This window comes from Chionomys nivalis, chromosome 18 (assembly GCF_950005125.1).
Source record: "Chionomys nivalis chromosome 18, mChiNiv1.1, whole genome shotgun sequence".
Taxonomy (NCBI): Eukaryota; Metazoa; Chordata; class Mammalia; order Rodentia; family Cricetidae; genus Chionomys; species Chionomys nivalis.
Window position 1 is genome coordinate 14,431,198 of NC_080103.1, and position 27,229 is coordinate 14,458,426.

At 40.0% G+C, this 27,229-nt stretch overlaps 1 protein-coding gene across 1 annotated transcript in view; it reads left to right on the forward strand.

Moving 5' to 3' along the window:
• Spag17 (sperm associated antigen 17) overlaps positions 1-27,229 on the forward strand; it is a 226,544-nt gene that overhangs the window by 145,251 nt on the left and 54,064 nt on the right. The window contains exons 26-31 of the mRNA XM_057793886.1: positions 513-642; positions 2,353-2,531; positions 4,488-4,647; positions 10,707-10,921; positions 22,112-22,256; positions 27,000-27,154. Coding sequence (XP_057649869.1) covers positions 513-642; positions 2,353-2,531; positions 4,488-4,647; positions 10,707-10,921; positions 22,112-22,256; positions 27,000-27,154 — 984 coding nt within the window. The remainder of the gene's footprint in view (positions 1-512; positions 643-2,352; positions 2,532-4,487; positions 4,648-10,706; positions 10,922-22,111; positions 22,257-26,999; positions 27,155-27,229) is intronic.

Consider the following 27,229-nt stretch of genomic DNA (forward strand, 5'->3'; position numbering starts at 1 on the left):
GGAACCTTCTGTGTTCCATCACTTTACAGAAAAAGTTAACCCTTTCCATTCAATGCCTTTCTAATAAAGACCTGAATCCCAATCCTGAAAGCCAAGTCTTGGGATTTAATCAGTTCCTCAAAGGCCAATTTAATGCCATCATTTTGAGCATCAAGTTCCATCATCATGCCAACACTCACACCATAGTGTTGCCCATATCCTACACATCCAAATAGGGGCACCGTTCAAATCCCAGTTCAGTACATTTGGTCAGTAAATGTTTTCACAGTGATCTCTGTTAACTTTAATGCCACCTTCTCAGGGAAAATGTTACATTTGATGCTATTCTTTGTCACATCTTGTTATGTGCCAGTCAGAGTAAAAGCTTGATGACAATGAAGATTCTTGCATCTTTTTTAGAATCTGCTTCAGGGCCTCTTTCCTTACCCACAGTTGTATTGTTTGAGAAATCCTTGCTTGAGCAAAATAACAGTGTCTCATTTAGAAAATGACAAGCTCTTATTCGTGTACAGAATTATGTACAGGAAGAAGTAGAGCCAGAGATTGTTGTACAGGAAACTCCTTATGTTCCCACCTTTCAAAACCTAAACGTATCTTGCCCCAATGGGCTCCTGCTGACCTTCATTGGGCAAGAATCTGCAGGTGAGTGTTAACTGGGGTGAGCAGGGAGGCACGGCTCAGAAACTCACACAAAAAATCCTACCATTGAAAATTGTTACTGTTACAAGTTACACTTGTTGATAATAAACAATGGGTAATTTCAAATAAAAGCTTAACAATAATGATCATTTTTCAGCCACTTAAGATGTATGTAAAAACACAATTTTTTATTGATTTTATTGAACTATATATTTTTCTCTGCTCCCCTCACTTCCTCTCCCTACCCCTTCAACCCTCTTCCATGGTCTCCATGCTCCCAATTTACTCAGGAGATCTTGTCTTTTTCTACTTCCCATGTAGATTAGATCCACACATGTCTTTCTTAGGGTCCTCATTGTGGTCTAGGTTCTCTGGGATCGAAAAACACAAATCTTCTGAGATAGGTACTGATAACTCCCTCTATAAAATGTAGAAGTTGAGACTTCTGGAGGTGCAGGAATGTGCCCAAAGTCACCTGACTCCTAGGAGGCAGAGATGGGAAGTCATCCTTGATCTAGTGATGGCAAATGTAGTTTTCTTTATGGCTTTGATTTGATCCTGTCTTCCTGACTCTGCAGAGGGCCACAGGTACAATACTTTGTTCATTGACCTAAACAAAGGAGGGTGCGTAGGAAGAAAATGAAACTGAGTGCACCTTAAACAAATAGAGAAACCCTCTCTCGATTCCATAATTTTTACATAGTTTTTTTTTTTTACTTCTGTTGATTTTAAACATGGCTTCTAACTTATTTGGATGAATAAATAGGTACCAGGAAGATTTTATTAGTTAACCTGAGAGCTACATCTGGTATTGGATCTGATAGATTCAGCAGTGGATAAAAATTCTTTTTCCTCCTGTATCCAATGGTGTCAGTTTTCATTTTCTTGATGATAACCATCTGGTTAGGGTAAGATGGAAGCTGAGTGTAGTTTCTTGTTTGCATTTTCCTGGTGGCCGAGCATGTTGAAGACTTTTTTCCATGTGTTTATGGGTCTTGTGTTTGTTCATTTGGAAAGTATCTATTCAGTTTATTTGCCTATTTGGTTGGATTATTTGCTCTTTTAGTTATTTCTATATATCTGGAATTTGAGCCTCCATTAGATAAATCACCACAAAGATTTTCTCCCATCCTACAGATTGTCTCTTAAGTCTGTTCTTTGTTGCTTTGGCTGTATCTCAAGAAATTACAAAGATTAACAAATGGTATTGCATCAAGTTGAAAAGCTACCCCATAGTACTTTGGGGGTTTTTTGGGAGGTGTTTACCAAGTGCTTTTCTTCTTGATTACCGGGGAGCAGCAGAACACTGAGAAGGGTCTGGATGTGGTTAGAAATGGAGGGCTGTGTTAATTCTGAAGGATGATGAGAAAGTTGGAAAAGGTTTGAATGAGGTCGCTTAGGCCTGTGACTCTGAGCAACTGGAGATACCAGAACATTGTCTGTATTGTCCACCAGAAAATAAGGAATCACTAAGTCCATATCCTTCACTCTGACATACTCTGGATTCTAGATAATGTACATATGCTAGAAAGGTCTATTATTTACTATGTTACTGAAATGGTCTTACTCACCCCGTTGGTTTGGATGAGGCCAGCAATGAGCCAGAAGGAAACATCCCTATTCCTCAAACACAGATATTAGAGTAAAATGAAGAAGGAAGATGAAATCCCAGCCCCAACTCACCAATAGCTTTATTCTCTTTTGCCTTTTAAGATCATGCTGTGGTAGATGAAGAGCCCAGCTGGGACCTCATGATCCGTCAGAGCTACCCCCAGAGAATGAAGCACTATGAATTCTATAAAGCGGTGTTGCCACCCATGGAGCAGGAGGCATCAAGAGTTATCACCAGCCAGGGCACCGTCGTCAAGTATATGCTGGATGGATCCACACAGGTTTACAGTCCTTAAATGACCTTTCCCACAGAAAGTAGAAAACAATGGGACTATGAGTAAGGAGCAATGCTGCAGCACATCCGAGGCATAAATAAGACACAAGGGTACTCTAAAATGGCAAGTGACAAATAGCACAGTTAGCGGGAGTGCTGTCTATGAAAGTCAAAATGCAAATAATACATACGGTATGTGTAAGCCATTACTACAATACATAGGGTTATGTAACTATGGTGCAGACTCAATAGGTTTACCTCCCTTCCCTCTCAATCCACCTTAAAACACTAGGGGGAAATGCTCCTAAATATTAAATTTCCAACAGTATTAGAAAACAACAGCATATGTCACTAGTATATGAAATATTTAGAGAATTTCTAGAAAACGCTAGGCAGGTAGATTCAGAGTGATGGAGAAATAAGGACAACATTAAAAATATCTATGAAAGAAAAACTTCAAAAATTAAAGGGGGACTTTAAATAGACAATTTTACCTCCGAACTCTGAAAATCAGGGTCGTTCTGCAGGTATACTTACTTTGTAATGACTTAAAATCAGAAGTCCTAAAACCCAGACACCACATACCTTGGCCTTCAAAAATGGTCATAGAAAAGGGATTCTCGAAATAGGCGTTACACCACCAAGTGCCGTGAATGAGAAACAAGACCAGGTATCTAAGAAAGCCTAATCTGGGGGTGGTGGCGCATGTTTTTAATTCCAGAACGTGGGAGGCAGAGGCAGGCGGATTTCTGTGGGTCCAAGGCCAGCCTGGTCTACAAAATGAGTTTCAGGACAGCCAGGGCTACACAGAGAAACCCTTTCTCAAAAAGCAAAACACAAAACAAACGAAAACAGTAAATACTTGAGCATAAATTTTAAATGAGTAAAAATAAAATAGACAGCGACTCAAGAAGTTAACATTCTACTTTAAAAACTTTAACTGCTCTGGTGGCAGTGAGATAGTTCAGTAGGCAAGGGTACCAGGTCTGGCAGCCTGAGTTAGATCTCCAGGACTCGGGTGTTGGGAGGAAGGAACCGACTCAGGAAAGTTGACACCTTATCGTCATGTATCTGTCATGATGTACACACACACGCATACATGCACACACACACATACGTACATGCATACACACACACACGGGAGTGAATAAATAAAATGCAATTTTAAAACAAGTATAAAACTGCTGTGGGAAAAATCAAGGGTTCTTAAAAATTAAAAGTAACTATGAATGGCTAAGTAGTAGGGAGGGTGGCTTGCAAGAGAGAGAGACACAAGTTGAGAAGTGTGAAAAGATAATATATGTCCTAGAATTTCCAGAAGAAAATAATGAGAGGAGAAAAATAGTTTAGAATATGGCCCATGAAATATTTCTAGTACTTAAATGTATACCTCATATTCATCCCAGCTACCAAGTGGCAATCTCAGCTGATGCTAATTTAAGCATCGTCTTGCTGCTTAGGACTGCACAGACAGACTGTAATGCTCCTGAAGAGACCAGAAAGCATCAGACAGAGTCACAAGGGCAGATGACTTCCTTGTCAAACTCAAGGGAAGCTGTCAGTATGGGTACTCATAAGAGTATCTGTGATACCTAGATAGCAGATATCCTTGGTAGAAATCAGGCATTAAGAATATAATTAATTTTAAAATGTAGTTGTTTGAACATATCATTATATGATTTTCCAATTATATAGACTAAGGGTAAAGAATAGAAAAAATATATGAATCCAACCAAAAGTAGGAAACAAGACAGTGGTGGGTGAAAAATATGAAATCATATTCTTTGTTGTCTGCAGGTCCAAATCTTCCCTCCGAAAGCACCTTCTGGTGTCAAGCATGGAGGTCTTCCATCAGCCTTTCTACTTTAGATTATTTTGAGCCCAAAAACTGTTGGACATAGTATTCCTTGTGGACCACCGCCTCCTGGGTTCTAAGAATTCTGAGCCCTTGTTTCCCCTTCAGATTCTCTTTGCAGACGGTGCTGTGTGCAGCAGTCCTGATTCAGGTCCAGTGTATATGTCTCCTGACACATCTGCAAGCCCCCATAACGGAGATTTGGTGGACTCGGCTTCTCAGCCCAAATCGGAAACAGCACCATCTGAGATTGTCATTACCAAGAAAGGTGACCATCGAAGTTTTTTGACTTGCTGAACTTAGTAGTTTTCAAATGCTTAACAGGTGTTCAATATTATGATACTGCTCATCTTTTTAATATATCTGTATCTATTCTACACATATATGTGTGTATGAATTTTTCATTGCCAACACAAGACTGTTCAGTAGTTCATGAACTGCGTTGGCTTCTGTGTAATGAATAATATGCGTTTGTCAATTTGTGACAGTCTCCTATGTCATTGCCCCCACTTACACATTAGCTATCCTCTCTGAGGTGGTGTTTTAGGGGGCTTGCTAATAGGATAATACCAAGATTCTGAGCAGCATCCCTGGGATGCTGTTGACCTTTTCTTCAAGTTGAAGCAAAGCCCTTCAGATGCACCCATGAGGATTTCATGTAACAGCTTTCCTAGCAGAAAGGGGAAAAAGGTGAATTAAGAGCATGTGTTTTTGGAAGACTTCTGATTCTGGTCCTAATCCTCCTTCCTATGCATGCCCTGGGATCCAGGGCTGCCAAAACAAAGAACCAGCATTCTGTGCCTTGTTTTTTGGCTGACTTGTGAGGGTTTGGATGTAGAGGGTGAAAGGTAGCAGTCAGTAGTGTCTGCAATAATTGAAATAAAAGATTGCTGCCCTGGGGATTTATGTTTATACCCTTTGTACTAGCACACTATACAAACAGAGACTTCTTCACCCCCATGACAATGCCAAATATTATTATTAAGTGTCATTCAGATTGGTAATTAATTTGTGAATCTGGTTACTATTTGATTAATTGTGAGGTTGAATATTTCTGTTTATTGAGTTTAGCCATAGAAACTGCCGCAAGAATTATTAATTTTTAGTTTTAACATAATCTATCTTGTCCATTGTAACAACTTTTTTGAAAATTTTTGAATTATTTAAATCTCTTTCTACATTTATTTTCAGATCTCTAGAGTGTCCCTAGCTTATTTTAATCACTGATTCTCAGTCGCTGAAATATAATTTATAACCTTACTATGATCAACAATTCAAATCTATGAAAATAGCATACAACATGTAGTTATTTGGTACAGTGTTCTCTTTATAGTTATTATATAGAACTTGTTAGCTGCGTTTTCCAGATACCTGAGTTTTGCAGCCTTTCCTGTAAAGGACAAGCTGGTAAATCTTAGAGACTTGGCAGGCCATGTGTTCTCTCTCACAATTACTCAGCAGTTCCGCTAGAGCATGAAAGCTCTTTCTGATAATCCATAATTCAATAAGCTTTAAATCCGTTGTGTCCCAATAAAAACTATCCATGAACACTAAAATTTGAATTCAGTATCATTTCCGTACATCATGAAATATTTTTAAATTCCTTTTAGCCGTGTAGAAATATGAGATGTCGTTACCTCACAGGCTACACAGAACAGACTACAAGCCTTGCTTACACATAAACTCCCAGCCCTTATCTTCTGTTCTGGCGTGTTTATTATCTCCCCGTCCCATTTATTCAGCAGTGTTTACATTGACTGAAAGAGGGCAGCACCTCCTCGGTGCTGTGCTCCTTTTACTATTGCATTATTTGTGAGGGAAATTTGTCTCTTTAATGGTTCTATCGGATTTTTCTTCAGTTTGAAATATCGATAATTTTAAATACACTTTAGAATCATTCTATCTTTGTGGTGAATTTAGCTTGTCACTGTTGGACAGGGTTGCTTTCTATTTGAATTTTGAGGCTCCCCTCCCCTAATACCCATTTGCTCAGACTGTGCCTCCGTTATCCATTGTTCTATGAAATGTCACCAAGATGACTTTTATACTCTCAAGTTCCTCTTTCTGTGGTATCTCTGCAAATGTGTCTCTTATTGTAACATAGGTGGATGTTGTCAAAGCTAAATTTGAAAAGTTTAGCTTTTAGAGATTTTTAGTTCATTATCCTATAACTGGTATTTCCTGATGAAAATATCATACTGCTGACCTTGTTTTCAAACGACAGTTTCCCTAAGGGTGGAAGTCTAGACTGATGTACTTTGACCTCCCCCACACTCATTTAAAAGATGGCTCTTAGTCTAATTCCTATGCTCTAAAGATCATCTGTCCTCTGATCATTCTCCATGTTTTATAATAATTCCGGCACAATTTGACTTTGTGTGGGTTTCTGTTTATCCATAAAAGTGGGAATGCATCAGGCAGTTTGAATCTGTAGATAAGTGTCTCTCGCTGATGCTGAAAATATCTCAGCATTCATGTTATCAATATTATTTCCATCCATTTCTTTTTCCTATTTTTTTGTAATTCTCACAAAATGTTTTAGAGGTCTTTGGCCTCTTTTTCATTATTTCTGGGGCAATGAGGATTGGGACTCTCAGCTTCGGTCTAAATAATTGGCTCAAGTCTATCTTTGAGGTCCCTTCTAAAGTATCATCTATCAAAAACTCACATTAGGGGGCTAGAGAGATAGCTCAGTGGTTAAGAGCATGGCTGCTCTTCCAGAGAGTCTGAGTTCAATTCCCAGCAACCATATGGTTGCTTACAAACATCTATAATGGTATCTGATGCCCTCTTCTGGCCTGCAGGCATGCATGCAGACAGAGCACTCACACCTAAAATAATACATAAATAGGTAAAAATTTACCAAGAACACACCTTTAATCCCAGCACTTGGGAGGCAGAGGCTTCGAGACCAACGTGGTCTTCAGAGTGAGTTCCAGGACAGACAGGGCTACAACCTCTTGTGGTTTTCTGTAATGATCTCTTGGCCATTACAGAAGAGAGTTAAAGAGAAGATTATTTAATATGGGGTGAGAGCTATACTTATCTGTGGGTATAACGGTAAGTTTTAGAATGTTATTAGGAATTATATTGGTTTAATAAAGTGATGGTAATAGATCCACAACCTCACTAGTCCCTGGTGATCGGGTAGGTTTCTACTATCATACATGATTTTCCTCCTGTTGAAATGGATTTAAGTCCAGTCACACAGCTTTTGGTTACCACCAAGAGATGAATGTCACTATTGCACCTTTAGATGTCTCTCACAATGTTAATCATTGTTGTAGTTCATAGACATTACATCTAGACAGGACAATTGACTGCTTCCCTCCCTTGGCAGCTTCCATAATGCTTTCTGGTAACACAAAAGTTAGAGTGCAGGAGGGAGGCTTTTGGATTATATCCAGCTCAAATCATCCATGTCCTGTACCTAAAGTATGCAGAGCCCTAAGCAACAGGGACTTACCTACATGAAATGTACAGGTAAACAGATGGAACTGGAAAATGTTGAGTGGGATAACCCAGACACAGAAAAACAAGCACTATGTGTTCTCCCCTTTCTAGAGTTCCTAACTCCAAAACTTCAGATAGAAGTATTTATCCTGAAGTAACAGAAACCAGGAGAGTAAAAAAACGGGAGAGGTAATAGGCAAAATAAAGATGGAAATAAGTAAAACAGGGAGGAATGCTCTAATTGGTTAGTGGGAGAGGAGAGAGGATGGAGAGTAGACAAAAGCATCATGGATGATTGAGAAAGACTCGAGAAATCATATCACTTTATATTTACCCCAAATTATGTAATCTATGTTTTAATGAAGTTATGCTTCTTGGGATGACAATACTATCTATAATGAAAACCCCAGTACCAGGCATGAGAAACTTCCATTAGAGTTCGGGGTCAAACTTGTCCAAAACAATACAGATTATTGCTGTGGCTTCTCAGGAGTTAAAGGTAACATGTCTTCTCTTTATTCAGACCATCTGGCCCCATTTTATCCAGAGTCTCCATTTAAAAGTCTGTGCCTATTCGGTTGCTTCCTCTGACTCTCCTCTGAAGTGCTTAAACTTCAATGCTTTTGGACTATTGCATGATCAATTTTATTTCTTGTTGCTTTGACTCTAAATTCTTCGGACTGATATAAATAAAGATGCATTCCTTAGAGACTATCTTTTTTTAGGAAGGAAAATACTAGGGCTTCTATTTTAGCCCCAATATTAAATTGTTATTCTGAGGGCTGTGAGAATGCCACCTAAGCAGTGGTCATTTTCACACAGAGATCCATAGAAGCACTGCTCATGAGGATATAGCTCAAACAGTTTTGCCCTATAGCTATGCTCAGCGCCATATCTGAACACCGAAAACTTGTCTGGCCATGCTGGGGGATAGTAGAATAAAGCATGCATTTATTCTGCAAATAATTCGCACTTTCTCTGAGAACAGCTCTTTGCAGTCTCCAGCTTCTGGGAGTGTTCCATATTAAATTTCCATGCACCAGCTTGAATGAGCTCTGACTTTCATTCTTAGCCCTGTGCTACCCCAGGTTTGAGCAGGACCCACAGGGCCAGGATTTACTTCCTTTGATCCCTGCATTTACTCGGTCCTTAGCTTGTGTTGACTCTATCATTCAGTTATCAGTTCAGAGACACTTCCAGCTAATACATATTTTCTGGTAGTTTGGGTTATTTTCCGTGGAATTCCTAGTGTCTAGCTGGTGATGTTGGAAATGGAGAACCAGCTACACCTCTGCCGTGTGTCTGTTCACTGCCCAGGCTTCTTCACCTTATCTATTTGTGTGCTCAGTCAAGGAAGGCGATAGTTCTTGAGACTTCAGACTCTGCACATGATCCTTTCTTTGTGTTCTTCCATCTCCCATATCCATCCTCATTCTTTCACACCTGGATTCTCCCATCTCAGTTGGCACCAACATTGCATTTATTTATATCTGTTGCCGTCTGTAATCTCTACCTCTCTAATATTTTCTGACTATTTCTCATACTTTCTTTATGACTAACTTTCCATATTCCTGCCAAAAACACCCAACTTATCTTTTGACAATGTCGTGATCCCTCTTAAATGTTTTCTGTGGGAAATTCCAAAGTTTGTAACATGCCATAAAGATGCACTTTACTGGACCCATGCCTCCCTCTCCAATCTCTCCTCTCAACCAAAGTTTATCCCCTGACTAATAAATTGCTTAAGGGTATCCACACATGCCAGGCTGTCATCACCCCCTTCCCCCATTCCATTCTCTTTCTTGTATTCTTATGTTGGCATGACATTTCCACTGCTCTTAACAAAAAAAATGAGAGCGCAAGGCAGGGAAGAGAGGGAAGAAAACACGGCACCAAATATTCACTCTCTTATGCGGCGGGGGCAGGGGGATCTTATGCAAGCTCTGCAGCTGGCACCATGATCCTCCCTGACAATGATGGTCTAGAAGTATTAACAAATAAATCCTGGGGCAATAGGAAAGCTGAACTTACCATATGCCAATCCTTTCATTCCTTCCATTCATTGAGTTCCTGTGCAGTGAGCTAAAATTTGTACCCCCATGCATGAGCTTTTTGTGTTTGGGGTCTAGAGACTCTTCCCAGAATTAACAATCCTTTACTTTCTGCTTGTAATGCATTTCTAAATCTGTGTTTATCTCATCACTCAGGCCCAATGATGCCAGAAAGTCTGATATATGAGTTTTCTTAGAAAAGTGAAAATCTACCAGGATAGATAATTGAGACCTTGATTACAAAGTCCCATGAGAATATCTATGGTTCTGCACATGTCCCGCCGCCCCCGGAAGTTGAAGAGGAGGGTGGAAATGGGAGTACGCTTCTGATGGTTGTTGATGTAGCGATTCAACTGTACAAAGTCATTTCTGCTCATGAGAAGCCAAGGAGATGCCTGGCTAGTGAGGGTTCCAAGTTTCAGATCAGATAAGATAGAGGAGATTAAAAGTCTAGAAGGCAGTGAGGGCTCGATTGGATTTGTAGGAGAAAAGGGAGGCATCAAAAAGTGAAATAGAGGCTATAAAGTCTTGGATTCAGGGATAAATAAGGAAGGTTTAAACTGTACAGAAACAAACAGCGAGTTGGATGTATGTGTGTCTTTCTCGGGGGGATGGGGATGACAGCTGAGCTAAGGTTTAGTCTCCAAACAGATTGATTTATAACCTAACTTTCTCTATTGAAAGGTAATATAATTGATGACTATTGCTTTGGCTTTTTTATGTCAGCGTCGCAGTAAGTTTATGCTATCTAAGGACGTAATGAACAATTTATGAACGTGTTCTAATTGCATTGTTTTGTCTAATTGTCCTTGAACCTCCACAGGAAAAGGTCACAAAAATCCAATGGCACACAAGACTGAAACCCATGAAGCTCTCCCAGAGGTAGTAGCTCAAACAGCAATCACTACGGATTCCCACACTGGCACCTGGTTTACAACAACACCTGATGGAAATCGGATCGGCACCAAAGGACTGAAGAAAATTGAAGACTTGAAACCATTTTTATCCTTCCAGGCTACAGATCCCATCAATGGAACGGTATGACAAACTAGTGCCCATCACAAAAATGTCTAAACTGCTTCATTAGAGATTTGAAACAATGTGTAGAAGAATGTGTGGCAAATCCTAAATTTCAAATATTTGTTAGGTCGTAGTTGGGTAGATGAATGGAAGAGTGGGCCCATTGTCCCCGGTCTAAAATCACTGCGTAGTGATCTTAGTGGCAAGCATACTGTTTTCTGAAAATCGTGCATGCTTGTGTGTGTATGAAATCGTATTAGAACAAAATACTAATTTTTGAAGCGAGGTTCAGATCATGGATTTGGTTATACATTTTTTGTTCTTTTTCTTTTCTTTATTTACTTAATAATTAATTGTTGTTCTCATTGAATTGAGACAGTCTTGCTGCATAATCCAAGCTAGCTTTTCACTTGAAGTCCTGCCTTTGTCTCTGTAGTGAACTGCAATGTTGTCTAGCTCATGAATTTTTTATACTACTCAACGATAAATGTGATTAATGTCACGTGTCTCCTTATGTTAACTCTATTTGTATACCTGTTCGATCTCTGGGAAAGAGAGGCTGTATGTCCTTGTCCTACTTCTCTCTGACCCTCTGTAGTGAGTGATAAAATTAGTTCATGGCCTACGCCTTCAAACAATCACTCATTGAATAACTAACCCACTCAGCATCAACGGGCAACTGTGCGGAGGATGTTATCCCGCTATAAGAGCAAGTGGCAAATGAGTGTCATTGAAGCTGTCATCCAGCCATCCGTGGTGCCGCAATTTGAACTATGACAATTTGTCTTCAAAGCTCATACTCTCAGTTAGCTCATGATACAGCTGTATCTCATTATGCATTCCTGACTGAGATTATCAATGATATAACAAGAACCTAAAATAGTGCTCAGCATATATTTCTCTCATAAGTTAAAATGTCTGCCTACCACGATGGTATGTGAAAGTCACCTGTTCCCAGAAGGCCTGGAGAAACCTCGAGAAAATATTCTCACATATAGACCACTGATCAATGCACTGTAACTGCTATAATTAAGACAATATACATCTAAAAAAAATGAAAGTGCCTACTTATTGGATATGTATTGGGAACCTTAAAGGTCTAGCCTCTAAAACTTCCTCTCAGGGTTCAAAATAAAGATGCCTCAATAAGCAAAAGAAACTAAAATTCTTCTGTTAAGAAGTCTACTCATAACACATTCTTTCTATCCATTTCTCTTTATTGTGTTTTCTTTCTCAGTCTTCATTCTAATTCATCTGTCCTGTCTATAACTTCTTAGCTCTAATTCTCTGTATCAACTCTAATTCCAATTTCAATTCTCTACTACAGTCTTTTCTTTTTTGTTTTCCTATCTCTGCTAATTTTGGGGATGATTTTTGCTTCAGTTCCTGCTTCTGTTAACTCTCTTATTTTTAATGTTTTATGTTTATTATTATTTATTTATTATATATACAGTATTCTGTCTGCATGTTTTGCCTGAACACTAGAAAAGGGCATTAGATCTCAGAGTAGACGGTTGTGAGCCACCATGTGGTTGTTGGGGATTGAACTCAGGACCTCTGGAAGAGCAGTCAATGTTCTTTACCTCTGAGCCATCTCTCCAACCCCTAACTCTTGTTGTTCTTACCCAGATATATAGACCCAAAAAACCTTGTAGGCATAGGTAACCAGGCAACCTACATAAATAGACAAGAGAAGTTTATGACCCTTGGTTGATTATCATTTTTTTCAAATGTTAGCAAGCTTCAACCTTAGCAGGCACTTAAGCTTGATGCTTATCAGAGGCAACAGCAGAGGTTAGTTTCCTCTGGGCTGTGGATAGATTGTTAATTGTTTTTCTTGAGAGTAAGACAAACAGTAAATCTCCTGAACTAAAATTATCAGTAAACTGAAGTGAAAGCAAGGTGAAGAGTTGGGACTATTTTAATGCAAGGTTAGTTTTAGGTCATCACTTTTCTTATCTATAATTGAGGTAAAACCAAGGCAGGCTTATTTTTTCTATCTATACAAGCAGCTATGAATTAACAGCTTTGGGTATGTAGTAATTCTATGTCCTTGAATAGCTGGGAATGTCTTAAATGAAATGCTTTTGCCTGGACACTAAACACTGGCCAAATGCCTGTAAAAAATCATTGCAGGAAGGCAGATCTCTATATTTACATAGGAGAGAGGAGCAAAGACCTGGTAGTGGGAAGCAAGTTTCTTGATTGTGTGACTGTCTTCATGTATAGCTTAAATAATGCTAAACTGTGGGAGATAACTCACAAATTTGTAATGGAAGGGGAGTCAGCTACAGCAAAACATCTACAGCAAAAAAAAAAAGCCAGCCACTTTATTTACAAGGCAATAATTTCAATATGCCCCACACTTTGGTTTAAATATCAACAAAGCTCTTGGCTCTGATAAATGACCTTGTAAAATAAGACTGGTCTTAACTCCTGAGTGATTCTTTGGTTCATAGTAGATATGTATTATATAATCTACAGAGCTGCATCTGCAAGTTAGAATATCCAAACAAATACTGAAGGTCAGTGTATAATCTTTTGGGGGATTATAATATTTGGGGGTGTATAATATTTCTTAGTGATACCATATCTTCAAAGAAGTGGGAAGAAAGAGTTGAATTGTAACATAGACCCAGGAAAGTAGTAATCAACCCAGCAATGACCTCATAGGCAAGTACTACTTATCTTGATGTCTCAAGTCTTGGAGGAGTGACTAGACCCATGGAACCCTGTCCCATTTGGTTCCTGGAAACAGCTACCCAGAAGCAGGATGAGTCTAAAACAAAGAACCTGTCTTCTGGAGAAGCAGGTGTTGAATGAGCCAAGAGCTGATATTGATTTGCTGCCTGCACTCCCCATGTTGGGAGTCTGCTCATGAAGGGAGTTCTGAACCACACAACACAGCTTCCATCACTCCATTCGTGACACATGCACAGAGCTTGAGAACCTTACCAGTGCTTTAGTCTATTCAGGTTGCTATAATAAAACGCCAGAGCCTGGGGAGCTTAGACACAACAAAAATTTATCTTCGGAATCTCTGAAAGCTGGGTATTTCAAATGAGAGTGGATAACCTTCATGACCTCAGCACATAATTCTAAGTTTTAGACTGTGGTTCCATTGTAGGCTCACACAATGGAAAGAGAATGTTCTCTGGGGTGCCTTTTTTTATATAAGGTTACTAATCTAATTAAAGAGGACTCTAACCTCATGAGCATGTCATTTCCCAAAAACTCCAATTCCTAATGGTCCCAACTTGGGGGCTGATTTCAGCATATCAATTTGGGGGAGACACAGTCAGCTCATAACAGCTGGTCAGTGATTAGCTACAGTCTACAAAGTTCTGATTGTTCTTTCAGATTGAAGGAACTGCTAGGATTAGTTGGCTGGTTCATGATTCCTACTCCAGTCTATGTGCCTGAAAATCCCTCCGTGGTATTTTCATTTTGAGGATAAAGTCTGAAGTCTCTCCCACTTAGTTTGTAGCCTCCCAGACTCCCATCATCTGCCCACCGCTCTTTGTCTCTCCATGTGGTTTGATCAAGCCACAACTCTTCTCTTGCATACCAGGCTCAGGCTCAGTGCCATTACCTTAGGCAGAGAACTGAGCCATGCGGAGCACCCACCACAGAACCCAGCAGCCCTGAAATGACATCCTGCCAGTGTCCCCACTCTATAGAGTAAGGAAATCTATGCCAGGCCACCATGGCACCCATCATAGTGCACACCCTGCACTTTTAAACCGAGCTGAAATAAACCTGACAGGTGATGGAGTGTTGAACTGTTGTCTTTCTCTCTGAGGTCATTCATTCAGCCATTTCCCTTCTGAGATGGTTAATTTTCATGGCCAACTGGAGTAGATTTAAAGTTGCCTGAGACATAAACCTCTCTAGGTATCACTTGAAGATGAGAGAAGACTCACCCTAAGGATGAGTTGGATTTGATTTCCAGATTGGTTTATGCAGAGGAAAGAGGAGTAAGCCAGTCTGATATGCATTATCACTCATCTCTCCTACTTCCTGCTCCAGACACAACATCATCAGCATGTGCTCCCAATGCTGTGTCTGCCCTGCTATGATAGACTCTTTCCTGTCAAACATGAACCCTCCCTTAAGTTGCTTCTTGCCATATATGTGTTCACAGAGAAGAGAAAGTTACTAATACTCTGCCCAGACCCTCTCCATTTCATATAAGAAGACACTCCACTCAAACCTGTGTTCAAACCAATAGAGCAGAATACTCTTTCACCCATGATCACATCCTCTCAGCTTTAAGGAAAGATTCAGGACAGAAGCACAGTACAGTTGGTATGCCATCCTCCTAAACTAGGAGACTAGTAGCAACCCCTGTGCTTGGCATCCTGAACCCCTCCAGCATGCATGGTAGGCAAACGAAAGTCTATGAAAATGTGGGTCACCATGGCAAACAAATGAATCTTTGTAGACATGGGTCACCTTGGCTAGAAGGAACTGTAACCTCTCCTCCACAGTCACTAATACTATGCTAATTGATTGTCAACTTACAGTTCACCCTATCTAGGGTAGTCCTGCACAGCACGGGTTTCACAACACAAGGGCAGCCTACATGTGCCGCATTTATCTCAATAGTTTCCAAAAAACAGGTCCTATGAACTATCCCAGACTGACCTCTATCGACCCAGTCTTTTATATTAATTTTTATTGATATTTATTGAGCTCTACATTTTTTTCTGCTCCCCTCCCTGACACTCCTCTCCCCCCCTTCAACCCTCCCCCAAGGTCCCCAGGCTCCCAATTTACTCAGGATATCTTGTCTTTTTCTACTTTCTACTTCCCATGTAGATCTATGTAAGTCTTTCTTAGTGTCCTCATTGTTGTCTAAGTTCCCTGGGAATGTGGTTTGTAGGCTGATTTTCTTTGCTTTATGTTTATAAGCCACCTATGAGTGGGTACATGTGATAATTGTCTTTCTGCATCTGGATTACCTCACTCAAAATAATGTTTTCTAGCTCCATCGATTTTCCTGCAAAATTCAAGATGTTGTTATTTTTTGCTTTGTAGTACTCCATTGTGTGAATGTACCATATTTTCCTTATCCATTCTTTGGTTGAGAGGCATTCAGGTTGTTTCCAGGTTCTGTCTATGACAAACAAAGCTGCTATGAACATAGTTGAGCACATGTCCTTGTGGCATGATTGAGCATCCTTTGGATATATACCCAAAAGTGGGATATTACTGGGTCTTGAGGAAGGTTATTTCCTAATTTTCTGAGAAATGGCCACACTGACATCCAAAGAAGTTGTACCAGCTTGCATTTCCCCCAGCAATGCAGAAGTGTTTCCTTTTCCCCACAACCTCTCCAGCATAAGTTGTCATCAGTGTTTTTGATCTTGGCCATTCTTACAGGTGTAAGAGGGAATCTCAGAGTTGTTTTGATTTGTATTTCTCTGATGACTAAGGATGTTGAACATTTCCTTAAGTGTCTTTCAGACATTTTAGATTCCTCTGTTGAGAGTTCTCTATTTAGGTCGTTACTCCATTTTTTTTATTGGATTATATGTTCTTTTTGTGTCCAGTCTCTTGAGTTCTATGAATATTTTGGAGATCAGACCTCTGTCTGATGTGGGGTTAGTGAAGATCTTTTCCCATTCTGTAGGCTATTGTTTTGTCTTCTTGACTGTGTCCTTTGCTTTACAGAAGCTTTTCTGTTTCAGGAGGTTCCATTTATTAATTGTTTCTTTCAGTGTCTGTGCTGATGGGGTTATATTTAGGAAGTGGTTCCCTGTGCCACTTCTATAAGGTTCAGTGAGTCTAGCTTTATATTGAGGTCTTTGATCCATTTGGACTTGAGTTTTGTGCACGGTGATAGATATGGGTCTATTTTTATTCTTCTACATGTTGATATCCAGTTATGCCAGCACCACTTGTTAAATGTGCTTTCTTTTTTTCCATTTGATATTTTTTTGAGATCAGATGTTCAAAGATGTGTGTATTGATATCCAGGTCTTCTATTCGGTTCCATTGGTCCTCCTGTCTTTTTTTTTATTCTTTTTTAATTAAAATTTCCAACTGTTCCCCGTTTCCCATTTCCCTCCCCCTCCTCCCACATATTGCCCCCTCCCCCCGCTCCCCTCCCCCTATCCCCACTCCTCTTCTCCTCCCCCTAGTCCACTCCCCCTCCCTCTCGATACTGAAGAGCAGTCCAAATTCCCTGCTCTACAGGAAGACCAAGGTCCTCCCACTTCTATCTAGGTCCAGGAAGGTGAGCATCCAAACAGGCTAAGCTCCCACAAAGCCAGTTCATGTATTAGGATCGAAACCTAGTGCCATTGTCCTTGGCTTCTCATCAGCCTTCATTGTCCGCCTTGTTCAGAGTCCAGTTTCAACCCATGCTTATTCAGTCCCAGCCCAGCTGGCCTTGGAGAGCTCCCAATAGATCAGTTCCACTGTCACAGTGGGTGGGTGCACGCCTCATGGTCCTGATTTCCTTGCTCATGTTCTCCCTCCTTCTGCTCCTCATTTGGACCTTAAGAGCTCAGACGGTTGATCCAAATTGGGTCTCTGTCTCTCTCTCGATCCATCGCCAGATGAAAGTTCCTGTGCCATTCTCCTTGGCCTCTCGTCAGCTCTCATTGTCCACCACATTCAGAGAGTCCGGTTTTATCCCATGTTTTTTTCAGTAGCAGTCCAGCTGGCCTTGGTGAGCTCCCAATAGATCGGCCCCCCTGTCTCAGTGGTTGGGTGCACCCCTCATGGTCCTGACTTCCTTGTTCATGTTCTCCCTCCTTCTGCTCCTCATTATAACCTTGGGAGCTCAGTCCGGTGCTCCAGTGTGGGTCTCTGTCTCTATCTCCATCCATCACTAGATGAAGGTTCTATGGCGATATGCAAGATATTCATCAGTATGATTAGTATTCTGTCTGCGTGTATGCCTGCAGGCCAGAAGAGGACACCAGATCTCACTACAGATGGTTGTGAGCCACCATGTGGTTGCTGGGAATTGAACTCAGGACCTTTGGAAGAGCAGGCAGTGCTCTTAACCTCTGAGCCATCTCTCAGCCCCTCCTGTCTTTTTTTATTATTATTTTTTATTGAAAAAAAATTTCCGCCTCCTCCCAGCCTCCCATTTCCCTCCCCTCCTTCCACTCCTCTCCCCCTCCCCCCACTCCTTTCCCCTTCCCTCTCCAGTCCGAAGAGCAGTCAGGGTTCCCTGCACTGTGGAAAGTCCAAAGTCCTCCCCTCCTCCATCTAGGTCTAGGAAGGTGAGCATCCAAACTGGCTAGGCTCCCACAAAGCCAGAACATGAAGTAGGATCAAAACCCAATGCCATTGTCCTTGGCTTCTCATCAGCCCTCATGGTCCGCCGTGTTCAGAGAGTCCGGTTTTATTCCATGCTTTTTCAGTTCCAGTCCAGCTGGCCTTGGTGAGCTCCCAATAGATCAGTCCCTCTGTCTCAGTGGGTGGGTGCACCCCTCGCATCCTGACTTCCTTGCTCATGTTCTCCCTACTTCTGCTCCTCATTGGGACCTTGGGAGCTCATTCTGGTGCTCCAATGTGGGTCTCTGTCTCTATCTCCATCCATCACCAGATGAAGGTTCTATGGTGATATGCAAGATATTCATCAGTATGGCTATAGGATAGGGCCATTTCAGGTTCCCTATTCTCAGCTGCCCAAGGAACTAACTGGGGACATCCCCCTGGGCACCTGAGAGCCCCTCTAGGTTCAAGTCTCTTGCCAATCCTGAGATGGCTCCCTTAATTAAGATATATGCTTCCCTGCTCCCATATCCATCCTTCCTATATCCCTACCATCCCAATTCCCCAAGTTCCCCCCATCCTCCCCTTCTCACTTTTCTCTCCCCATCTCCCCTTACCCCACCCTACCCCCAAGATCCCAATTTTTGCCTGGCAATCTTGTCTACTTCCTATATCCAGGAGGATAACTATATGTTTTTCTTTGGGTTCACCTTCTTTTTTTTTATTAATTAATTTATTTAATTTTTAAAGATTTCTGCCTCTTCCCCGCCACCACCTTCCATTCCCCCCTCCCCCAATCAAGTCTTCCTCCCTCCTCAGCCCAAAGAGCAAGCAGGTTTCCCTGCCCTGTGGGAGGTCCAAGGACCACCGACCTCCATCCAGGTCTATTAAGGTAAGCATCCAAACTACCTGGGCTCCCACAAAGCCATTACGTGCAATAGGATCAACCCTTCTTATTTAGCTTCTTTAGGATCACAAATTATAGACTCAATGTCCTTTTTTTTTTTAAATTTGACATGGCCTAAAGCGATTTTAGTTTTTTTTTTATTATGCATACAATATTCTGTCTGTGTGTATGTCTGCAGACCGGAAGAGGGCACCAGACCTCATTACAGATGGTTGTGAGCCACCATGTGGTTGCTGGGAATTGAACTCAGGACCTTTGGAAGAGCAGGCAATGCTCTTAACCACTGAGCCATCTCTCCAGCCCCTCAATGTCCTTTATTTATGGATAGAAACCAATTATGAGTGAGTACATCCCATGTTCATCTTTTTGGGTCTGGGACACCTCACTCAGGATAGTGTTTTCTATTTCTGTCCATTTGCATGCAAAATTCAAGAAGTCATTGTTTTTTACCACTGAGTAGTACTCTAATATGTATATATTCCACACTTTCTTCATCCATTCTCCCATTGAAGGACATCTAGGTTGTTTTCAGGTTCTGGCTATTACAAATAATGCTGCTATAAACATAGTTGAACAAATGCTTTTGTAATATGATAGGGCATCTCTTGGGTATATTCCCAAGAGTGGTATTGCTGGGTCCAGGGGTAGGTTGATCCCAAATTTCCTGAGAAACCGCCACACTGATTTCCAATGTGGTTGGACAAGTTTTCATTCCCACCAGCAATGGATGAGGGTACCCCTTCCTCCAAAACCTCTCCAGCAAAGGCTATCATTGGTGTTTTTGATTTTAGCCATTCTGACAGATGTAAGATCAAAATTGTTTTGATTTGCATTTCCCTGATCGCTAAGGAGGTTGAGCATGACCTTAAGTGTCTTTTGGCCATTTGAACTTCTTCAGTTGAGAATTCTCTGTTCAGTTCAGTGTCCCATTTTTTAATTGGGTTAATTAGCATTTTAAAGTCTAGTTGCTTGAGTTCTTTATATATTTTGGAGATCAGACCTTTGTCTGTTGCGGGGTTGGTGAAGATCTTCTCCCAGTCAGTGGGTTGCCTTTTTGTCTTAATGACAGTGTCCTTTGCTTTACAGAAGCTTCTCAGTTTCAGTAGGTCCCATTTATTCAATTTTGCCCTTAATGTCTGTGCTGCTGGGGTTCTACATAGGAAGCGATCTCCTGTGCCCATATGTTGTAGGGTACTTCCCACTTTCTCTTCTATCAGGTTCAGTGTGTTCGGACTGATATTGAGGTCTTTGATCCATTTGGACTTGAGTTTTGTGCATGGTGATAGATATGGGTCTATTTTCATTCTTCTACAGGTTGACATCCAGTTTTGCCAGCACCATTTGTTGAAGATGCTTTCTTTCTTCCATTGTATACTTTTAGCTCCTTTATCGAAAATGAGGTGTTCATAGGTTTGTGGGTTAAAATCCGGGTCTTCTATATGATTCCATTGGTCGACTTCTCTGTTTTTATGCCAATACCACGCTGTTTTCATTACTGTAGCTCAGTAATAGAGTTTGAAGTCAGGGATAGTAATGCCTCCAGAAGTTCCTTTATTGTAGAAGATTGTTTTGGCTATCCTGGGTTTTTTGTTTTTCCGTATAAAGTTGATTATTATCCTCTCAAGATCTGTGAAGAATTTCGATGGGACCTTGATGGGGATTGCATTGAATCTATAAATTGCCTTTGGTAGAATTGCCATTTTTACTATGTTGATCCTCCCAATCCAAGAGCAAGGGAGATCCTTCCATTTTCTGGTGTCCTCTTCAATTTCTTTTTTCAATGCCTTGACGTTCTTGTCAAATAGATCCTTAACTTCCTTGGTTAGAGTTACCCCAAGATATTTTATGCTGTTTGTGGCTATCGTGAAAGGTGATGCTTCTCTGATTTCCCTCTCTGCTTCCATATCCTTTGTGTATAGGAGGGCAACTGATTTTTTGGAGTTGATCTTGTAACCTGCCACATTACTAAAGGTGTTTATCAGATGTAGGAGTTCTTTGGTGGAGTTTTTGGGGTCGCTTATGTACACTATCATATCATCTGCAAATAATGAAAGTTTAACTTTTTCCTTTCCAATTTGAATTCCCTTGATCCCCTTATGTTGTCTTATTGCTATTGCTAGAACTTCAAGCACTATATTGAAGAGGTATGGAGAGAGTGGACATCCTTGTCGTGTTCCTGATTTTAGTGGGATGGCTTTGAGTTTCACTCCATTTAATTTGATGTTAGTGTCGGCTTGCTGTAAATAGCTTTTATTATATTTAGGTATGACCCTTGTATCCCTAATCTCTCCAAGACTTTTATCATAAAGGGATGTTGAATTTTGTCAAATGCTTTTTCAGCATCTAATGAAACAATCATATGTTTTTTTTCTTTCAATTTATTTATATGATGGATTACATTGATAGATTTTCATATGTTGAACCAGCCCTGCATCTCTGGGATGACGCCTACTTGATCATAATGGATAATTTTTCTAATGTGTTCTTGGATTCGGTTTGCCAGTATTTTATTGAGGATTTTTGCGTCGATGTTCATAAGTGAGATTGGCCTGTAATTCTCTTTCTTGGTTGAGTCTTTGTTTGGCTTTGTCTTTCTAATGTCAATACCAAGCTGTTTTCAGTAATGTAGCTCTGTAGTAGAATTTGAAGTCAGGAATTGTGATGCCTCCAGATGTTCTTTTATTGTACAGGATTGTTTTGGCTATCCTGGGTTTTTTGCTTTTCCATTTGAAGTTGAGTACTGTTCTTTTGAGTTCTTTGAAGAATTTTGCTGGGATTTTGATGGACATTGCATTAAATCTATTAGACCCAGTCTTGATTCTTTATCTTTTATATATTAAAATGTTCCCTGTTACTTAATTCTTGAGTAACTTTGACATTTTTTTTCTTTACTTTTATAAGCCTAAATTTCCTCATCTGTACAATGGGAGTCCTATCTATCTCAGAAATCAACTAAAGTAGTAGATCAGGTAGATAACAAAACCTTCACATTCACTAAGCATGGAAATCAGCTTGCTGTGTCTAACCATCTGGCCCAATGGTTATGCTGTGCTTCTCACATTCAGGTCATGATTACTCGAGAAGACAAGGTGATCATTGTTGAGAAGAAAGATGGAACCCGGATTGTGGATCATGCTGATGGTACCAGAATCACAACCTTTTATCAGGTTTATGAAGATCATATTATTCCTCCGGATGGTGAAGAAACAAGTGAGTTGTATTTTTCAAGACAGTTACAACAGAATTGTACAACCCTTTAGCATGATACAAGTAGAAGGCTCATTTCAAAAACATTTGTAAAACTAAGTGAGCCAACCAGAGAATACTCAATGCAAAGAGGGTCCTTTGGTCCCCATTGTGATGATGATGGTAATGGTCAAGATGTTTATTTTGATGTATTTATTTAATTATAAAAATTGTATCTTTTCATCATATGCAACATATTTTGAACTATTTGTATATTGTGCAATAGTCAAGCAAACTATTTCACACACATGATGTTTTGAGTTGAGAACTCTTAAAACCTATACTTATCAGTTTTCAAATGTTGTATATTACATATTTACTGTAGTTATGACCTTCAAGATATCTTGAAGCTACTTTCCTCTGTAACTGAAACTTTAAAACATTTGATGAACATCTTTTCAACTCCCACAAACTAGTAACTACCATTTTGTTCTCCACTCCTGTGAATTTCACTTTTTAAAATTCCATAAGTGTGTATGGTATGCATAGATGTATATATGCAAATATATGCATATGTGAGCCTGTATATGTGCATGTGTGTAGACATGCATGTGATTGCATATTTGCATATGTGTGTAGATGTGTGTATCCGTGTGCATAGGTGTACGTGAATGTGTGGGCAGGCATGTGGTATGGTGTGTGTTGTGTGCATGTGTGTGAAGCATGTATGTTTTTGTGTGTGAGAGATGTGTGTGTGATTGTGCAGTATTTGTCTTCCTAGTTCTGTCTTGTTCGACATAATGTCCCCAGCTTCATCACAAATGACAGGATTTCCTTTTGTCAGATATTTTTCATCCATAATGAATATTTGATTGACTCTTAAGCTGGGCTGTTGTAAATCATGGCTGCAGTAAGCAGAAAGAACATTAGTACCTTCTATCGTGCTCTTTGCCCCAGTAGGGACAGGAATTGTCACAGCTGTAATTGGCTGCTCGATAAAGACCTAGGGTCAAAATTGGCAACTAAAAGTTAATAATCATGACTCATTCATCTTTGATATTGATTCCAAAATCTGTCTCCTTTGATCCTTAGTGTATCCCATTTGCATATGCAAATGAGCTCAGACAGGTCCTCCTTCACAGTAGAGCATCTCATTGTCAGAAAAATAAGAATGAAAAGGGAAGCCACAGCAGCTAATTAATTGGAGCCTACTCAAAGAATCTGGGAGGGTGCCACTAAGCCTAGCCTAAATTTAAGGATGTTTACAAATCCAAGTTATTCTTAAGCTCTTTCTCTTTAATGCCTGTGTGATTTTCCTTAGAGTGTATTTAAGGTGTATAGTATCAATATTCTAATATAGGCTTATTTAGCTGTGATGGTTTGAAAGAAAATGCCCCCCCCCTGAAAGACAGTGGCACTATTAGGAGGTGTGGCTTTGTTGAAGTAGGTATGGCCTTGTTGGAGGAAGTATGTCACTGTTGAAACAGGCTTTGAGGTCTCTTTTGCTCAAGATACCACCTAGTGTTTCAGGTCATTTCCTATTGCCTTCTGATCAAGGTGTAGCCAGCACCATGTCTGTCTGCATGCCACCATGTTCCCTGCCATGATGATAATGAACTGAGCCTTGGAAACTGTAAGCGAACCACCCCATTAAATGATTTTCTTCCTAAGAGTTGCTGTAGTCATGGTGTCTCTTCACAGCAATAGAAACCTTAACTAAGACAGAAGTTGGTACCAGGAGTGAGGTATTGCTGTGATAGGCCTGATCATGTTTTTGTTTGGAGTAATATGGACTTTGGTACTTTGGGTTAATAAAGCAGTGTAATGCTTTAAGTACTGTATAATGGGCCATAGTAGTAGGAGAATGGAAGACAGTGGTGCTAAGAATTATTTGAACTGTCTGGAGCTCACTCAAGAGGAGAAGAATTTTAATATTTTGCCTAGAGATCCTTCTGATATTTTGGCAAAGAAAGAGGCTGGCTATTGCTCTTGTCCAAAAACTCTACCTGAGGTTAAAGTGAAGAGGTTAGGATTAATTCAATTGGCAGAGTATGTCTCAAAACAGCCTAGTATAGACTGTCATGTGGTAAAGGTGTATAATGAAAAGGAACAAACTGATCACAGTAAATTACAAAATGTTAATTTGAGGAGAAAAGGACCACTAGGAAGTAGAATGGAGCTAAATCCTCTGTTCAATGAGATAGATGGATTAAGAAATGTAATAAAGGGAATGACCTGAGGGTAAAATCTCACCCAGCTATGTTTCCAACTTGTGAAAAGAAACTAAAGAAAACTTGGAGTCTGTAGTGGTGCACACCTTTAATCCCTGAAGGCAGAGGTTGGCAGATCTCTGAGTTTGAGGCCAGCCTGGTCTAGAGATCCAGTTTCAGTACAGCCTAGCTTGGGCAATGAAGAACAGAAAGCTAATGAAGATGTAATTGAAAAGGGTTCCAGCCCCAGGAAGCTGCAGAATTTGGCAGCTTTTGGCCGCATGGTTTTAGAGTTAAGTGTAGAAGAAACAGGGTATGGAATTTGCTTCTGTGCCTATAGAAAGTTACTGAAGTCAGACGTGTGTCAGGAGTGTCCCTGAATAGAGCCCTAGAGATGCCATTGCATGAAGCTGGATTGCCTTGGAGACTCTAAGATGTTGGAGATGTAAGAGCTGCAGAATATCTGCCAAGAAAAACTGCTTACAGGGAGCAGAGCCAGTCCTGGAGAAAGAAGTGTGCTGCAGTCAACAAGCTGAGCAGAGCAGACATGGAGATCTGAAGAGCGTTTTACTATCAGATACAAAAATGCAGATTCTTGAGTTTATCCTGCTGGAGTTTTTTGGTGTTTGTTTTGTTTTGTTTTGTTTTTTGTCTTGCTTTAGTTCAGTATTTCCTTACTATGCTCTCTTTCCCACATTATGGAATGGAGAGGTAGATAGATAGATAGATAGATAGATAGATAGATAGATAGATAGATAGATAGATAGATAGATGATAGACCCATATAATGGCATATATATGTATATATACCCTGTGCCATTATATGTTAGAAGTATGTGATCTCCTTTTTTATTTTAATTTTAATAGATTTGCCATGAGTCTCAGAAGAGTCTTAGGACTTTGAAACGAGTTTAAGACTATTATAGACTATGGGGACTTTTGAAGTTGTACTGAATGCAATTTTGCTTTTTGATAAGCCTACAGCCTTTAGGGGCCAAGGAGTGGAATTTGGTAGAAAATGGCCCCCAAAGGGAGTGGCACTATTAGGAGGTGTGACTTTGTTGGAGTAGGTATGGCCTTGTTGGTAAGTGTGTCACTGTGGGGACAGGATTTGAGGTCTCTTGCTCAAGATACCACCCAGTGCTTCAGTCCGTTTCCTGTTGCCTCTGATCAAGATGTAACCAGCATCATGTCTGTGTCCATGCAGCCATGCTCCCTGCCATAGTGATAATGAACTGAACTTCTGAAACTGTAAGCAAGCCTTCTCAATTAAATGTTTTCCTTTTAGAGCTGCTGTGGTCATGGTGTCTCTTTATAGCAACAGAAACCTTAACTAAGACAATAGTGAAATGATCACTCCAACCAGAAAAAAATAATAAGCCTATTGCCTTATAGTATTAACTTGTGTACAGAAAAAAAAACACCTAAAAGTACCATTTTTGGAATGTCTCTATTGTGTAATACAAAATTATTATAGTAGATCTTGCCTAAGAGTCCCTCACCTCCCCATCCCTTGCTATAACATGTATATTGTATAAAATGTTAACTTTGAGATTTTATCATATAGATATCCTGATGAAACAGGTATATGGGTGCTATTTTCAATATTTCAATGGCATATTATTGAAATATTGGGTAAAATATAAATGTCCATCAGTCATTGAAGAGAAAAATAAAATGTACTTCTTATCTAAAAAAGTCACTATTTCATAAGGAACTATATATATATATATATATATACACTAACTACAAATGCACACACACATACACACAGACACATACGTACACACATACATTAAATACGCACTAAAACAATCCTACACTTAATACAAGCACACATAACACATAACTAATGTAAACACACTGCATATAAACATATTGTATAAAAACACATGGCACACACACTCTAACACAGACCTGTCATCAGAAGAACCAAGAGGTCAAAACCAGTTTCTACTACATAATGAAATGTTCTTTCAATAATAAAAATTGTTAGAGAGCTCAAAACAATGTTTTAAAAAAAGGTATAAAATTATATGGTAATTATAAAATTTGATAGATTTGTATTTAGTTTATGTAAATTTAAAGTACATAAATCTCATGTGTTATTCATTCTTAACACATTTATGTAAAGATATAAAATTGACTTGTAACTAAAAAGTAAACCTAGACATAGGAGGCAACTTCAACTTCACCTGCAGTCTTCCTTATAAACATACACATTTGAAGTAACATGACAAAATAGGAGCAAGTATCGATTTTCATTGGTGAATATATTTTATGAATTTCAAATTTTAACTTGCAAAATTAAATGTTTCTACTTCTCCAAATAAAAAGAATACTAACGACCTACTTAGTAAGACCAGTATGCTAAATCATATATGAAGGGATTCTAGAACTATTCTGAGTTGGCAAGGACTGCAGGCCACACTCCAACCCTGTGGACAGCACCTAGGTTCTTTCCCACGAGGAATCCACATAGTCAGGAGACAGCCCGAGGCTGATCACTTACTGTATGCACCCTACCCAATCTCCTTACCCTGTACTTTACTTGTAGCCGAAGGTCCAGTGACTGTCACCAGGCAGGTGAAGTGCATGCGGATAGAGAGCTCACACTATGCCACTGTTATCACCAACTGCGAGGACAGTAGCTGCTGTGCCACCTTTGGAGATGGAACGTCTATTATTGCGAAGCCACAGGGATCATACCAGGTAGGTTGAGTTGGGACGTGAGAACTGACCCATGGAAGTGTCACATTGCTCACAGAACATGCTTTGCTGGAACAA